Below are 18,436 nucleotides of genomic sequence, written 5' to 3' on the forward strand. Positions count from 1 at the left end.
AGTTTATCTTGACTTGAAGATGTGGCATTATTTGAATTCAAGATAACTTGGGGAGAGTTAATAAATAACATTACTAGCTAAAAACAGTCATGCTCGTGTTTGGCATACCTTTTGCCAAAGTTTTCAATTTTTGGTATTGAAAAGTAATATATATATATATATATATATATATATTTTGCAGTGATTTTTTATTTTATTTGAATAGTAATAAAAATTAAATAATGTGATATAAAAAGTAAAAAGATAGAAAGTTTTTATGCATGTAAAAACCTTTTTCTGGGAGAAAAAATATAAATATGGAACTTCAACCACTTTTTTATTTACTTTACCAAACTTAAAAAACTGATGTATGGATAGGTAAAATAAAAAGTAATTCTAATTATAATTATTTTACTTTTTTAAAAATAATAATAAAATAATAGCGAACAACTTCAATTAAAACTGTCAAAATCATCATCGTTTTGTAACAAGCAAAAGCAGCAAAAATACATGTTCATTGCTCGCAACTTCCTTTCCTCTGTCCTCGTCTTCCCGGGGAAGACGACTTGATTGAAGGCTCTTTCTCTGGCCCACCCTCAAGAAAATAGTCCGTCCGCTACCATTTCATCTGGAAGCCGCACCCCACTGTTTTAAAACCTTATCTCGTGGCTTTCTAGTCTTTCATAAAGCCTTGTTCAGTTACTTGTGTCCAAATTTATTGTGAAAATGGATATATGAAGATAACTGCATAAAATACGCGCGACTGATCGCCAAGTTTATAGCTGACACCCCAATGGCAAGCAAAAGCTTTAGTCTTTCAAGGCTGCTGGTCATCAGTCTCTCCGCCACTCTCCTTGTTGCTCATTCAGTTTCTCAGAATGACCGAAAGGTAGATATCTCTCTATAGCTAATGTCTTATACCATTTTCATGTGGGATGATTTAACAGACTTCATTTTCTACCTATGATGCTGTGCACGCAGGCTTATATTGTGTACATGGGCAACAGAAAGATGGATGAGGTTTCCACATCATCCCTTCACACAAGCATGCTACAAGAAGCCATTGGCAGGTTATAAAAGCAGAACAATGAAGCCATTATATACAAACTTGTCATCTAATGTTACAAATTAAAAACGGAGTTTTAGATTAATATTAGAAATGATATGGTATGATATTTTATTTAAGATAGAATATATGTTATGTTATGATATTTATCTTATAAAATAATTACCTTTTAGAGGAATTGATAGATGGTAATCAAAATTCTCATATTAATAACTGCTTCGCCTAAAACTCCATTCTTGTAACATCTAATGCTTGAATTTCCTGTTATAACGTGCTTTTCGAATTGTTTATCAGTTCATCATAACTATTTCTTTCAAGATCCTACTTAAATTGGGTAATTTTTTTATTTTTTATTTTTAACTTTGTTTGATCAATACCCATAATGAGTAGACCATTATATTACTCGACTTCAAAACTTTACTTTTTCCAAATCAATTTTTTTTTTTCTGTAATGTTTTCCTGTTTGACCTCCAACGTATTTATACACATGCACTCAGCAAGGTTGGACCAGATTCACTCCTTTATAGCTACAGCAGAAGTTTTAGTGGATTTGCAGTGAAGTTAACCGAACAAGAAGCCCAAAAAATGGCTGGTCAGTAAACAAAATCTCCCTTCCCCTAGTGGGGATATATTCTTGGAATTTATCCATGTTTTCTACATCTATAATGACATGTTGATGTTGTGATCATATATGCAGAAATGGACGGCGTAGTGTCCGTGTTTCTTAACAAACAGAAAAAGCTTCATACAACAAGGTCGTGGGACTTCCTCGGATTTTCGCAACAAGTTGAGCGAACAGCTGTCGAAAGCAACATCATTATTGGAGTTCTTGACACTGGAATTTGGCCGGAGTCTGACAGCTTTAAGGACAAAGGATTTGGTCCACCACCTAGAAAATGGCGGGGCACCTGCCGAGCCTAAACCAATTTTACTTGCAACAAGTATATATGTTCACTAAATGCACAAACACACACACACATGTAGAAAGACTCAAAACTAATGAATGTTGTAACTTGTAACACAATTTATGCAGCAAAATCATTGGAGCACAGTATTACCGTAGCTCTGGAGATTTTGACGAAACTGATATAAAATCTCCAAGAGACTCAGATGGCCATGGGACGCATACTGCATCAATAGCAGGTGGGAGCGTGGTTAACATGGCAAGCGTGCAGGGCATTGGCTTGGGAACAGGACGAGGAGCGGTTCCATCGGCTCGCATTGCTGTTTACAAAATATGTTGGGTCTTTGGCTGCTCTGATGCCGACATTCTTGCAGCATTTGATGATGCCATTGCCGATGGCGTTGACATAATATCTATTTCCGTCGGTGGATCCACTGGGGCCTATTTTAGTGATTCAATTTCCATTGGTGCCTTTCATGCTATGAGAAAAGGAATCTTGACATCAACTTCTGCTGGTAACAGGGGTCCAGGTTTAGCAACCCTCACCAACTTTTCGCCATGGTCTCTCTCTGTGGCTGCAAGCGCTATAGATCGAAAGTTCTTCACTCAGGTCCAATTGGGTAACAACAAGATTTATCAGGTATTTACAAAGTTCAGCCCCTGTCTTGGTCCTCTGCTATGCATGAAAATATTCTGTGCAATTTATGCCAAGAAATAAAAAACATTTAACAATAAAATGGGGACAAACAAGGGGAAAAAAGTGCTATATTTTCATTTTTCAGTGATGCTATAATCATGTGGAAACACTACACGTGCCAAGAATGAGAACTTCAAACTAATTTGGAGAGATCATTTGCTCCATGCATGTGTAGGGACTTTCCATTAATGCATTTGACCTCAAGAACAAAACTTATCCAATCATTTATGGCGGTGATGCACCAAACACCACAGAAGGTAATTCGGGGTTCCCATCCAGGTAACTACAAAATAAACAAAAACCCACCTGATTAATTCCTTGTTTCAAAATAATAAGTCTTATGTACGTATAGACAAAGTGAATAAGTTTAACCTTTTACTTGTGAAATATTCCGTAGTCTCACAGCAAAATATTTAGGATAGATTTTATTATAATTTTCTTATAAACTGACGTATGAGTTCATAATTGATTAAACAAGTTAGACATCATGAACTATCACATCAAGTTTGTAAGAGTAAAAACAATAGTATATATCCTTATTAGCACTCAAAAATAGTAGTACCAATTGTATACACATTCCAACATGATAGTTAAAGTGGAACTTATTGTTACAATGCAGGCTTTGCTTTCCAGATACGTTGGACAAAAATTTGGTGAAAGGTAAAATTATTCTATGCGATGGCTTGGGTGATGGGCTAGGGCCACTCTTAGCCGGTGCAGTTGGCACTGTGTATCAAGGCCGACGCACTGAGATTGCTTTCTCTTTTCCCCTGTCTGCATCTTCCCTTCGCCCAGAGGATGGTAGCAGCGTTTACATATACATAAATACGACAAGGTATAAATCTAAAATAACTTAAGACAATGAAGAAGTTCAAGAAACATACTAATTAAGCCTAATCATGAACATACACAATTTGCAGGAGACCAACTGCGATTATTCGTAAGATCAAAGAGCGTAAAGATACATTTGCGCCTTACATTCCCTCCTTCTCATCAAGGGGTCCAAATCCTGCTACACCTGACATTCTCAAGGTAACCTTGTAATAATATTTTTAACATTTGATTCCTTCTAATCAATTATCTCATTGGACCCCTTTTTTTTATTTTTGGTAACCGGATTTAGCAGCTCTCGGAGTTAACATTCTGGCAGCTTGGTCTCCAATTTCCCCAATTTCTGAAGTAGATGTTGATAAGAGAGCACTGTCATATAATATATTGTCCGAGACATCAATGGCTTGCCCACATGCTTCAGGGGTGGCTGCCTACATCAAATCCTTTCACCCTACATGGTCACCTGCTGCTATCAAGTCAGCTATTATGACTACTGGTAATAGCTAGTCCCCCACCCCAATTATCTCAATTATTTAGTGCAGACCATAACCATGACAAAATCACTCCAATTTGGTGTATTACTTGCAGCAACCCCCATGAGTGCTGGAAAGAACCCGGAAGCTGAATTTGCATACGGTGCAGGCAATATAAATCCTCTTCAAGCTCCACATCCTGGTTTAGTATATGATATGAATACGCTTGACTACGTAAAATTTTTGTGCGGACAAGGATATAATACTAAGTTATTACAAATTGTTGCCGGGGATAACAGTACTTGTTCTAAAGCCACCAATGGAAGCGTCTTTGATCTAAACTATCCTTCCTTCGCAATATCCACATCGCCCCCGGAATCTATCAATCAAGTTTTCAATCGGACCGTCACCAATGTTGGATCACCAACATCTACATATAAAGCTATTGTGACCACTCCACCTGGACTTACAATCAAAGTGAACCCTAGCGTTCTATCATTCACATGTCTTGGACAAAAGTTATCGTTTGCGCTCACAATTGAAGGAAAAATAGAAAATTCCATTGTCTCGGCTGCTTTAGTTTGGTATGACGGTACCTTCCGAGTGAGGAGCCCCATTGTAGTGTATGTTGCATGATCTGTGCACATCTATTCTATATGTATTACGTAAATAATTGAATCAAAAGCTTTGAAGGAATATGCATATCAATTAAAACAGTGGGGAAACATGGAGGAAAATGGTTGTAATTTGAGCATTTGCTACAATTCTGCATTGCATTGTAATGCACTAAATAATGATTCTTTTTCTTTTTTTTTTTTTTTTTTTTTTTTTTAATTTAGAATCAGTTTCAATGTAATTTATGTCGAAAAATATTTTCAATGAAATTATTTTTAGAAAAAATGAATTTTTTTTGAAAATATTTTTTGGCGTTTAGCTCGTACGAAAAATGAGTGACGGCTGAAAAAATATATTTTTCTAAATATTTTATTAGAAATATGAACAATTTATTGATATTAATAACACAAATCACATAAAAATAATAATAAAAAAAAATTGTGATTTGATCACATATATAAGAGATAAAAGAGAGAAGCTATCTTAGAGAATGTTTGGAATTGTATTTGAGAAATATATTTTTTAAGTCAAAAAGAGCTTTCAATTTTTTTTTTTCTTACTGAACGTATACTGTTTTCATCAAACAAACTTTTTGAGTGTTAAACACACTTTTAAGCCTATCAAACACACTTCCAAACATGCCCTTATTAAGGAAATTATTTGCCATATCAAAAGAGAAATAGTATGACTTAAAAAAAAAAGAAAAATGGTATTTAGTAGACAAGTAATGCTACACACTCTTTGACGTGGTTTTTAAAATTATCATCAGATTTGAGACAAATCATTATTAAATTTTGATTAACGGTGATTTTAAAAGTCATATCAGGGAAATTGTGATTAGGAGTGTGAAAGTGAGAATATGTAGCATTTTTCTTAGTACAGAAATAGAAGTTAGACTTTAATTTTTCATCTTTATAAGCTCTTATTGATTTAAAGATTAATTTTTACTGTCACATCATCAATTGTATACAATCATATAGCTAGCAGTCTACTTAATAATTTATTTTTTAAAAAAAAATTATAAAATAGTTTTTAAAACCAGCTACCGGGCACTGACTTCTTTTTGTAGACTTTTCCCCACTGATCGATCATTGCCTTACAAGTCGTCTTTCTTGTTGGAGTAATTTGGTTGACCTCAGACCTCAGTCCACAAGTCTTCTTTCTTGTTGGAGTAATTTCTTTGAGAAAATGAAATTAAAATGTTGAATATTTAGGCAAGCAAAAGCAGTCTTTCATACTGCTCCTCAGTATCGCCTCCACTCTCGTTGTTGCTCATTCAGGCTCTCAGAATGACAGAAACGTAGATATCTCTCTTATACTTTTTATGGAAATTAAGCGCTCTTCCAATTACCCACTTTTTTCAGGGCCGAATCTCTCCAAAACTGTCCTCCTTTTCATGTGGGATGATTTAATAGACTTCATTTTCTACCTATAATATTGTGCACGCAGGCTTAGATTGTTTACATGGGCAACAGAAAGTTGGATGAGGTTTCCACATCATCCCTTCACACAAGCATATATGCTACAAGAAGCCATTGGCAAGTTATAAAAGCACAACAATGAAACCATTACATACAAACTTGTCATCTGATGCTTCAATTTCCTGTTATATCGTGTTTTTCGAATTGTTCATCACTTCAACAAAACTAAACTATTTCTTTCAAGATTCTAATTAAATTGGGTAATTTTTATTTTTTTTTATTTTTTAACTTAATTTGTTTGATCAATACCCTTAATGAGTCGACCATTAGACCTCTTGTAAAGAAAGTATCACTCTACTTCAAAACTTCCCACTCTCATTTTTCTTCTTCCAAATCATATTCTTTCTGTAATGTTTTCCTGTTTGGCCTCCAACATATGCAATATTAGACCAGAATCACTGCTCTATAGTTATGGTAAAAGTTTCAGTGGATTTGCTGTGAAGCTAATCAAGCAAGACGCCCAAAAAATAGCTACTCAGTGAACAAAATCTCTCTCCCCCCCCAAATGGTGGGGATTCTTGGAAAAAGTTCTTTGTAAAAAAACAAAAACAAAAAAATCAAAGAAAAATAGTTATTAGATGAAAAAGCACCAACAGTTCCTCATTTTTACCCTCCTCTATTTCTCATAGAAATCAACTTCCACATAATTGATAGAAATTTTGGAGCCAATTTACGATGATTAGATAAGTGGAAAATTTTGCATGAAGTCGATCGATCAAGTAAAGGTCGGATACTTAAAAAAAAGAAAAAGAAAAAAAGTAAAGGTCGGAAAATTGGTTTTTAAAAGCTGATATGGAAATGCACTTTAATAGTGGCCGATTTCTTGTTTTTTTCTTCTACTCATTATGACACAGACTTCTTTTTACACCTGTTTGTTGCAAGCTCCCCCAACACCCCCCCCCCCCCCCCCCAGTTCTCCGCTCATATCGATCACTTTCTTAATTAATGCTTATTCATCTTCAAAAGTTAATTTAACAAGAGGTTCTCAAAAATACTTCTATGCATTTTTTTAAATGATTAAAAACTTTTAGAGTAAGCAAAAAAAATAAATAAATAGGTCCCTACTGCATGCTAAACAAATAATAAAATCTTTTAATTATGTTATATCAACATGTCACTTATAAAAAAAATTAATATTAATCACTTACACTGTGATTGGTCCTTATGTAATATTAACAGATTTTTTTTTTTTTTTTTACTCTCCTAATTAACGGCAGTTAGCATGATAGGAGAAAGCCCGGGATAGAAGCTCTAGTATTTTTCTTGCCAAAAGTAAAATGCTAAAACATCTATCCTAGTCTTTCTCTATCATCCATTTTTTTAAAATCAACTATTGGATCCACCTTCACTTAGGTGGGTCATACAAATCTAACGGGTTAATTTTTTATTTTTTTAAAAAGTATTGAGAATAATAGGAGAAGGACCGGGGTAAATCCGCTAGCATTTCTCTGGCCAAAAGAAAAATGCTAGAGCATGTACCATGGTCCTTCTTCCATCCTTCTCCATCCTCCATTTTTTAAAATCAAATAGAGGAGTGCTAAACATCTCAATTTTTTCTCTCAAAAGTTAGTTCTCAAATGATGTGTCATCATCTCATGAGATTTATTATTTTGGAAAATGTGTCACCAACTCATATGGTGGTGATACATCATTTGGAAACCAACTTTTGGTAAGAAAATTTGGGTTGTGTAGCATTTCTCAATCAGATATTGGATCAACCTTTACTTAAGTGGGTCCTACAAATTTAATGATTAATTTTTTAAAAAAAAAAAAATTTAAAAAAAAACTATGAAGAAGAATAAGAAAAGGATCAGATAGATGCTCTAACATTTCTCATCCTTGCTCAAGATTGTAGATCTTGAAAAATAAAAATAAAAATAAAATCCAAAGGCATCTTGAAAAAATCTATGGCACCTTATTCAAAGGGGATGAGAATCATCTCTGATTCAAAAAAAATTGAGAGGAGCCCATTAGTAATAACATGAGGGTAAAATGATCCAAACTGTTAGTACTTTTGTTGACTAAATTCGGTCACCAAAATGTAAATCTCTTTGTATTGAAAGTGCCAAAAGTCATCTCTAAACCGTCCGAACAGGAAGCCCCTTATTCAAAGGGGATGAGAATCATCTCTGATTCAAAAAAATTGGAGAGGAGCCCATTAGTAATAACGTGAGGGTAAAATGATCCAAATTGTTAGTACTTTTGTTGGCTAAATTCGGTGACCAAAATGTAAATCTCTTTGTATTGAAAGTGCCAAAAGCATCTCTAAGTTGGACCGTCCAAACGCGAAGCAAGGCTGTTTGAACAGGAAGATTTCCCGAGAGCCTAGTATGAAATCTTATATGCAAGCTGTCCAGATGCGCCGCGCTAGAAAACTAGGGTTTAGTGTGTTTAACCTAGTTCCGTCCGAACGAGCCTATACCTCGTCCGGACGCCCCATGTATTTTAAGTTAATTACGTGGGTTAAGTTTAGGGTTTTTAGTAGCCTATATATATTCTCCTCGAGAGAACTATAAAGCTACAAATTTTGCCTTAGAGTTCGTGAGAGGTTGAGCTAAGAGAGATTTTATGTATATGAGCTAGAAAGCGTCTCTCTTAGAGTGATTGTTAAATTGAAGTAACTCTTTGATAAACTATGGCTAAGAAGTCTATCGGCAAGGTCCGATGAAGGAGAATCACTTGAAGAAGATTGTGAGGTAGGAGACGAGTTCCGAACGAGCCTATACCTCGCCCAGACACCCCGTGTATTTTAAGTTAATTACGTGGGTTAAGTTTAGGGGTTTTTAGTAGCCTATATATATTCTCCTCGAGAGAACTGTAAAGCTACGAATTTTGCCTTACAGTTCGTGAGAGGTTAAGCTAAGAGAGGTTTTATGTATAAGAGCTAGAAAGCACCTCTCTTAGAGTGATTGTTAGATTGAAGTAGCTCTTTGATAAACTATGGTTGAGAAGTCTATCGACAAGGTCTGATAAAGGAGAATCATGTGAAAAAGATTGTGAGGTAGGAGACAAGTTGGAGGCTTGTTGATCTTACAAAGCCAAGAACTTGCAAAGGGTTGTAAGTGTCCCCGTGTCTGTAGTCTCTAGAATATTTTCTTAATAGTGATTTCCTGTGTGTAACTGTCCCAGAAATGTTTTACTTTTAGAACGGTTTCTAAAATGTTTCATCTTTGTCACCAAAATTTTTGTGTCTGCATGATTTATTGCTTTGCATATTTTGGTAATTAAATTGCTTATTGCTTTATTATTTTAACTAGCACATAACCCGCGCTATGCGCAAGATTCTTCATTATAATTTAATTTCAAAGTTTTAAACGTATCCCATCGTACTTGTCATTATAAGTTAAAATAGGTGTGTGTGCAAAAATCTATCACGTCTCTTTTAATGAAAATACATACTAAATGTTATACACTAGTACATTACTGAACATGTACTTTTTCTTTTTTAAAGTGTATCAAACATGTACTTAATGAAAAGTATAAAAGAAAAAAAAAATAGCAAGAAGAAAACTTGAATTCTGATTATCAAAATATTAATAGAAAATTAGTAGGAAACTCTGATATTGTTAATGTTATACTTATTATATTTCACAAATAAAACCCATAAAGTTCTAATCTTTTCAGAAAAATACTGAGTAAAATAAACAAAATCTTACAAAGAATATATATCATTCCTTTTTCTCCATTTTATTAAATGGTAGCCCGTTTGGTTTTTTCTCCCCTGAGAGAGGTTTGAGACAAGGTGATCCTCTATCTCATTTTCTCTTTATTCTGGGTTCAAAAGTTTTTTCTAAACTCATGTATAGAGATGAAAGTTTAGGCTTCATCAAAGGTTCCAAATTTCAAGAAACTGTTCTGCTATCTATCATCTTTTGTTTGCGGATGATCTTCTCATTTTTGGTAAAGCCACTATTTTTGAAGCTTCCTGTATCAAGTCTTGTCTGGATAAGTATTGTTATTGGTCTGGTCAGTCCATAAATCTTGCTAAATCTTGCTTTAGGTTTAGCAAAAACACCAACCCTCCTATCTCTTCAGTCATCTCAAACATTATACCTTATCCTTCTAATCCTTCGAACTCTCTTTACCTTGGTCTCTTTATTCTGATGAGTAACTCTAAGAAAAGAGCTTTTCAAGGCATTATTGACAAGGTTCATAGCAAAATTGATGGCTAGAGAGCTAAGACTTTGCCTCAAGCTGGTTGTTTAGTTCTCATCAAATCTGTGGTTGCTGCTCTTCCTTCTTATGCAATGAGCTCCTTTCTACTTCCCATCAGCACCATTGCTGATCTTGACAGGATCTTCAAAAAATTTTGGTGGGATTTCCCTCCCAAGAAGGCTAGAAATCTCTCTCTTAAGGCATGGGACTCCATTTGTTTTCCAAAGGAGTTGGGAGGTTTGAGAATCAGAAAAATGAAAGAAGTGAATTTAGCCCTTATCTCCAAATTGGGATGGAAGCTTCTTTCCAATGCAGACTCCATGTGGGTAGCTCAACTTTGAGGTAAGTATCTCCACTCTAGTACTTTTCTCTCCCTTTCTCCCCTTTCTTCCTCTTCCTGGCTATCGCAAGGTATCATTAAGTCTCTTCCCTTCATCTCTCAAGGTGCCTGTCACAGAATCTATAGCTATTCCTCTCTCCCTATCTGGAGCTCCTCTTGCATTCCTACTCTTCCTTCTTTCACTCCCTCTCCTTCCTCTCTTTTGGTTAGCCCTCTTCCCAATCTTATTGTTTCGGATCTTTTTCTTCAAAACCTTAACTCCCCTCATCTCTCCAGGAATTTTCCTTTGCTTTACCATATTTTTTATTCTTCCAGTGTTAGGGAGATTGCTAAAATCTCTATCTACCCTGCCTCGACAGAGAAGTTCATCTGGACTCCTTCCTCAAATGGTCTTTTCTCCACCAAGTCAGCCTATAAACTCATCAGTAGCTCTAGGTCTTTACCCAATTCCCCCTTAGCTCCCAATCAATGGAAACTTCTATGGAATCTAAAGCTTAATGACAGACTGAAACTTTTCCTTTGGAAATTTGCTTGGGATATTATCCCCTCCAAGACTAGGTTAAATGTTGTGTTTCCCATTCCTCCAGCAAATTTATTTTGTCCCATTTGCAATGTAGAAGATGATCCCCTTTCTCACCTTTTCTTCAGATGCTTCTTTGCTAGAGTTTCTTGGAGATCTTCTCACTGCCTTTGGATTCTTTGAAGTGGTCCTCCCTTAGCCTCTCCAACTGGATCAAAGGTATTTTATCTCCACATCAATCTTTTGGTATCCCTCTTGCAGATTCACACATATTCCAAATTTATGTTGTGGTGCTTTGTGATATGTTATGGTTCTCTAGAAATCAAGTTGTTCATAAAGGTGTTTTTCCTGATGTCTCTATTCTTGCTGGAAACATCAAATGTATATCTTTAGAACATTTTGCTGCTTGGAACTCTATCTCTACTCTAGTAAGAGAACTCTGGTCTCCTCCTCTAGAAGGCAGCTTTAAAGTGAACTTTGACACAGCCATAAGAGACCACTTCTCTATCCAAGTAGCTGTAGAAACTCTCAAGGCATCATTGTCAAAGCTCTCTCAAGTAAGGCCTTCTTGTGATCCCACGTATGGTGAAGCTCAAGCAACACTTTTGGCAGCTTCTTTGATAGCTTCTTTACAATTAAAGAATTTTATTTTAGAAGGTGATTCTTCTAATGTAATTTCTTCTTTACAGCATCCTACTATAGTCTTAGATTGGAAAATTGAGCATATAATATCTAATATTATTTCACTTCTCCCAGTTCCCTCTCTTTGAGAGGCTAGGAAAGTTCACAGAAGTACAAACTTCTACGCCCATCATGTGGCATATAGGGCCGCAGCAAGAGTTATCTCGGGCTGCATTCCCTCCTTATTCTCTCTCCTATTTCTATCCCTATTTGTAGTGGCAAGGATCCACTTTTCACTTTTTCCTCTTAGTGAGGGCTTTTGTAAGTTTGTTCTTTTTTCTATGAAGCAGGTTTGTTAAAAAAAAAAAAAAAAGTACTGGAGCCTTTAGCTACATTGCAGGTTTTGCAATATCCAAGATTCGCTGGACCAAAATTTGATGAAAGGTAAAATTGTATTTTGCGATGGTGTGAATAATGGGGTAGCGGCATTTGTAGCTGGAACAACGGGTACCATGATGCAAGGTCCAGAAAGGCCATGTGCTTTAGTGCCTTTTCCCTTGCCTGCATCTTAATTACCTCGACCCGCAGGATGGTATTAGCAACATGTACTCGTACATAAAATCGGCAACGACGGAATGGTATTAATCTAAAATATCTTAAAAATGAAGAAATTCACAAAACGTATATACCAATCCTAATGAACATACACAATTCACAAAGCCCAATTGCAACTATTCTTAAGAGTGAGGAGCGTAATGATACCTTTTCTCCGTATATATATACTCTTGTTCTCATCGAGGAGTCCAAGTCCAGCGACTTTCAACAATCTCAAGGTAATTTAGTAATAATCTTATTTACATTTGCGCTCTTATGTTATTTATAATCTCATTGAACGTTTTTTGTGTTGCTGTAGGCGGATTTAGTTCCTCCTGACATCAACATCCTAGCAGCATGGTTTCCACTTTCCCCAAATACAAAATTTGTTGGTGATGACAGGGGCAGCTGTCTACATCAAATCCTTTAACCCCAAATGGTCCCCTGCTGCTATCAAGTCCGCTCTTATGACTACCGGTAATATCTATAGAGAAATATTCAGTTTCGTTCTTCGACACATTTTTTGTCAATTTCTGTACAAGAGATGTACAAATCTATCATTGAATCTATGAGATCCATATGATGAATTTATTAAAAAGGTGTACAAAAAATGACACCCAACACGTCTCTTATCTATGTAGTCCATAGTCTTGATAATAAAATTCATATATGCAGACCATAACCATGGCTGACTAATTCCCATTTGGTATATTACTTGCAGCTGTCTCCATGAGTGCTGGAAAGAATCCCGAGGCTGAATATACATATGGTTCATACAATATAAATCCTCTTAAGGCTCCGTTTCCTAGTTTAAGATATGATATTGATGCATTTGACTACATACAATTTTTATGTAGCGAAGGATATAGTACCAAGTTATTACATTATGTTACTCAAGACAATTTAACTAGATGTTCTAAAGCCACTAATGGAAGAGTCTTCAATCTAAACTGTCATTCTTTTTCTGTGTCTACTTTGCGCTCGAAATATATCAATCATGTTTTTCATCAGACCGTCACAATTGTTGGAACACCGAACTCTACATATAAAGCTATTGTGACCACCCAAGCTAGATTTTCAATCAAAGTGAATCCTCACGTTCTATCATTCACATCTCTTGGACAAAAGCTACCCTTTACGCTCAAGATTAATGGAACAACAGATAAAATTCATAATCTCTACTTCTTTAGTGCGGGATGATGGAACGTTCCAAGTGAGGAGCCCCATTGTTGTGACTGTTTGTGATGCTGATGCATGACATTTCTGGTATATATATATGTATTACATAAATAAAAATTGAAGTAAGTGCTTTGAAGGAATATGCATGGAAGATTAAAATAAAAGTAGTGGTGGAAGACGAATGACTAAAAATGGTTGTAATTTCAGCATTTCTAATAATTTAATGCTCTATTCTACTTAGTTTTCCTTTTAACTTATTGTTCTCTCTCAGTTTGTATGGGTATGTATAGTTTGATTAATGCTATTCTTTGTATCTATTTATTTTACTTATTTTATATTGGTTAGCATGATCTAGCTATTTAAGTAGCTTCTTATATATGCCAATCACTAAAAAACAATCACTTAAAAAGCACTATATCAACCGGTATAATTTTTTTTTTTTTTTTTCTCATAATGGGGAGCTGGATGGAGGTCAAAAACATGTATTTTACAAATTTTAGCTCACGATAAAAAGGGATTTTCCTACCACAAGGAGCATGATGAAAATGTTCTTAGTAGTTAAGCCTTATTTAGAATTGATGATAGTTAGTTGAATAGTTACGCCCAGTTTAATTAGTTGTAAAAGTTGTTATTTAATTTGTTAGTTGTGCTGTTAAAATATATAGTTAGAAGCTGATCGAGTGTATAAAAGGCTCAGGGTCTCAATCAGAATGTTGAAGTCAATTTTATTATTTATTTGTAATGGAGGTTGGGACATTCTTGAAATTCCACATTTCTTTGTATTGGGAACAGTTCATTTTCAGCTTTTATTCATTCACTCAATCGTACGTCAAATCCATCGACCAGCCCAGACACCAGTGTGGACCAAATGGTACCAACACTGATCCAAAAGTTTCACGTGTTTTCTACGGCTTGAAGCTCATAATTGAGACTTACAAAAAAATATTCATAATTGAGATATATTAGGGCCAGTGATTTTTGGCACTATTTGCAATGTTGATATATATACATGAAGTAAACACAAAATAATGGGTACTTATAAAAAAAAAAAAAAAAAAAAAAAAAAAAAATACACACAACCATCCCTATTCTTAGGAGTTCTTGGACCATCTCAAAATTTATATATATATTAAATAAATTTTGAAAAAAATATATTAAATAAATTTTTAAATTTTTTTTCAAAAGTATTTTTATGAAATAGACCCCAAAATTAATTTTTACCTAATCTTTTTAGTTTTATCCTCCTTGGTAAAATTTTAATTCAGCCCTAGTTGAGCCTAACCCATTTAAACTTGACAAGCGACATTTATGACTGATAATTTTTTACATAACTCGCAAATTCAATATGAACCCAACATAAAATTTGTGAGTTGGGATTGAAGGATCTAACTCATTTAATTAAATTAATCGGATTATGATTGACCTATATAATATTATACTCAATATGTAAACAATAATTACAAGCGATCTCTAGCTGCAACCCGCGTGAAGTTGCTTAAAAAAAAAAAAAAACCACCATTGAGTTGAGCCATTACCGGCGTGAAGTGTTGATTAGGCCGGCTTCTCCACTCTGTAGTGAGGCAAAGCCTCTGCGCATATTAATAGAAGTCCAAGTAATTGATGAAGGGTCATTTTTTTTTTTTCAAAAACGATATAGAGAATAATTATTTTTTGTTATTTTCTCACAATAAGAATGATATGTATTGTAACTTCAACAAAATTCTTAATCATTATTTTTACATAAATGATGAAAATTTTACCACCTCAATATTATAATATTGAGGTAATTACCAATTTTATTAACTCAACATCTCTAATCTTAGCATATTGGAAATTGTTTGAATTTTTTTTTTTTTTTTTTTTTTATAGAAATATTACTGTTTTTTCTGCTGTTCTCATGATTCTAAGTAAATATTATTTTCTAAAAAAAATATGAAAAACCAATAGATTAAGTATTTTTTTTCTTCTTTAGAAAATAATATCAGAAAAATGCTAGAAGAATCCTAGCCTTTTTGTTTTTGTTGACAAGTTTGTTTCCAAACTTTTGCTCATTCTTTCCCACAGGGAAGGCCAGTTTAAATGCCTTTTCGTCCGTTATTATTTTCCTAAACACTCTCGTAATAAACCGGTTTAACTGCCTTTTCGTCACACTTTGAAACGCTAAGAAAAGAGAAAAGAAAATGCATATTGAAAAGCAGCTTCTCATTTTGCAGTTTTTGTTTTTTTTTTTCTTTCTTTTCCGTTGCATGCAGTCATTTCACTGAGAAACGTGGGCATTGTTAAGATTTTGCATTTGATATCCAAATTAAAAAATTGAGAAATAGTACTATACATTCCAAAAGTTGATTTTCAAATGATGTATCATCATGCCATGAGTTAGTGACACATTTATCAAAATAATAAATCTCATGCGATAGTGACACATCATTTGAAAATTAACTATTGAAAAAAAAAAAAAAAAAAAAAAAAAATTGAGATGTATAGCACTGCCAAACCATCTCAAATGACTGTAAAGTAGTTTGGTCATTTCCAATCATGGCTTTCGGTGGGTAGCCACCTTCATTTGGCCTTAATTGATCATAGCTTATCTTCTGGTATTGCATTCTATACTAAAAGACAACCTCTTGTGATATTTGGGGCCGATTGCATTTGACACTATCATGCAACACCCCGACTAAGATATTAAGTCGATAAATAGAATATTCATATATTTTAGGTGGTACTACTATAGACTTGTGTAGTCTTTAAAAACAAAAAAAAAAACAAAACTCCTACACGAAAAATCACTAATTAAATACTTCAACATTTGTTATACACTTCTAGAAAAAGGTTTTTTTGAAAATAAATAATAATAATAACAAAAATCAAAGAAAAAAAGTTCTTAAAAGCTGATTTCGAAATCCACTTTAATAATGGCACACACTTTTTCTTTTCTTCTCATTGGCCCTGTTTGCCAATGGGTTTGGGCTGGTACTGTACCAGGGCCGATATTGTAACACTTTTTTTTTGGTGTATGTGTTTGATTGGTTTTAATGAAAATGTTTTGTGGAGAAAAGTGAAAAAATATATTTTATATGAAAAAAAAGTAAAAAAATTTGTTTTGTAGTGATTTTTTTATTTGAATAATAAAAAAAAAAAAATGACTGATGTGATATAAAAAGTAGAGATGTTGAAATTAATTTTGAAGTGAATTTTTTTTTTTTTTTTTGGGATTGAGGCCGGCCCTGATACAGTACCAGTCCAAGGCCATCGGCAAACAGGGCCATTATGACATACTTCTTTTTAGACATGTTGCAGGCAGGCATTCTGACCGCTCACTTTCTTAATGTTTGTTCATTTTAACAAGAGGTTCTGAAATTAAATTATAAAAAAAAAAAAAAAAAAAAAAAAAAAAAGAGAGAAGAAAAATTCTGAAAAGGACTGCATGGGTGGCAACGTTTTAGTAGAGCGGTCATGTTTTTTTTTTTTCTTTTTTTTTAAAAAAAAATCAACTTGAGAAAGGGGCTTACAAGATAATAATTAAACAAAAAATTGGTGGGTTACCCAAACAATGCCCCAAACCAATCCGAAGACAGTGTCGCAAGCAAAGAACTAAGAAACCATGGGGAATGGGGATCCTAATCCATATAATAATCGGGACAAGCTCTCCGGCGATTGAAATTTCTTCAATTTCCTCCTATTTTTAGCTGGATTTAGGACATGTGTCAAAAAGTACATATTTTAAAGGCCCAAAGATTGCCACATCATTCATTACTATATATGTTGACACAATGCTTCTAAGTTCTAAGAATAAGATAACACTATCCAAAACTCATTACCGGGAATTCGAAACCCTTCGCCTTCGATAAATTTGCCTTCTGTCTCCGGAAATTGTGGTATTGGTTGGCGACGACAATTTTTCGGCCCACCACCCATTTGCCACAAATAAATTGACGATTGCTCCTTACACTACAGGAAAATCAGTCTTTAGCGACGACCCCGGGTCGTCGCTAAAAGCCCATATGTCGTCGCTGATGGTAATCAGCGACGACTATGGTCGTCGCTCCCAGTCGTTGCATGTAGTCCGTCGTTAAAGACTAAACAGCGACGACATTGCATGTCGTCGCTGATAAGTATTAATAGCAACGACAAATGTCGTCGCTAATAACTGTAAAACGTGGTCGTTGAAAATGCCTCATAAAGTCGATGGGGTTGCTGATGTGTTTGTCATCAGCGACGACATTGCCGTCGCTGATGACACACGCATCAGCGACGACAAATGTCGTCTCTGATGACGCACATATCAGCGACGAAAAATGTCGTCGTTGATGACGCACATATCAGCAACAATATTTAGCATGCCTTAGTGACGGCAAATGTCGTCGCTGATGACACACACATTAGCAACGACATTTTTGTCGTCGTCGCTAATGACCCACACATCAGTGTTGCTGATGATCGTCGTCATCAACATCAAATGCTTTTCTTTTTGGCCGATTAATGTTTTAAATTGTTTGGTATAAATGATCTAAACATAACAATATATTAAAGCTTACTTAAGAACTCTTTTTCTAATTAAATATGCTAAAAGGTCTGAAACAGAGTTAATTACAAGTGAAGAAGTCTCAAAAATGGCCTGAGAAAACTACATAATTGTCAAGTTTTAAGCAAGTGCCAAAGAAGGCATACATCAACAACAATGTTCATTGAGAAATTAAACTTCATATATAGCTAAGCAGCAAAAAAAGGATTACAAAAAAAGCTTTCCAGATGTAAGAACTGATAACCTGTACGACTCATCAATACCATATGTAATTGCACAGAGAAGAAGAGCATATATTAGACAAGAAAACTCACTTAAAAACTACAAGTGTGTCTAATATAATAACCACATAGTTGGACAAACAGTTGCTACTCAAACATGAAAAAACGTAGTAGAAAAAGAACATTGTCCATCATGTATCACAGCATAGAGGAATTTCATACCATAATTGATACAGTA

General features: G+C 34.6%; 1 protein-coding gene across 1 annotated transcript; it reads left to right on the plus strand.

The window, feature by feature from the left end:
- The first annotated feature begins 730 nt into the window (after window positions 1-730).
- On the plus strand, window positions 731-4,696 carry LOC132187369 (cucumisin). Its single transcript, XM_088517234.1, is given in 10 exon segments — window positions 731-868; window positions 961-1,049; window positions 1,543-1,637; window positions 1,743-1,986; window positions 2,079-2,589; window positions 2,822-2,925; window positions 3,266-3,481; window positions 3,567-3,676; window positions 3,758-3,973; window positions 4,066-4,696. Coding segments are annotated over 10 exon segments (2,202 nt in total). The 5' UTR covers window positions 731-772; the 3' UTR covers window positions 4,587-4,696.
- The last annotated feature ends 13,740 nt before the right edge of the window (window positions 4,697-18,436 follow it).

This window comes from Corylus avellana, chromosome 6, assembly GCF_965113065.1.
Source record: "Corylus avellana chromosome 6, dhCorAvel1.hap1.2, whole genome shotgun sequence".
NCBI lineage: Eukaryota > Viridiplantae > Streptophyta > Magnoliopsida > Fagales > Betulaceae > Corylus > Corylus avellana.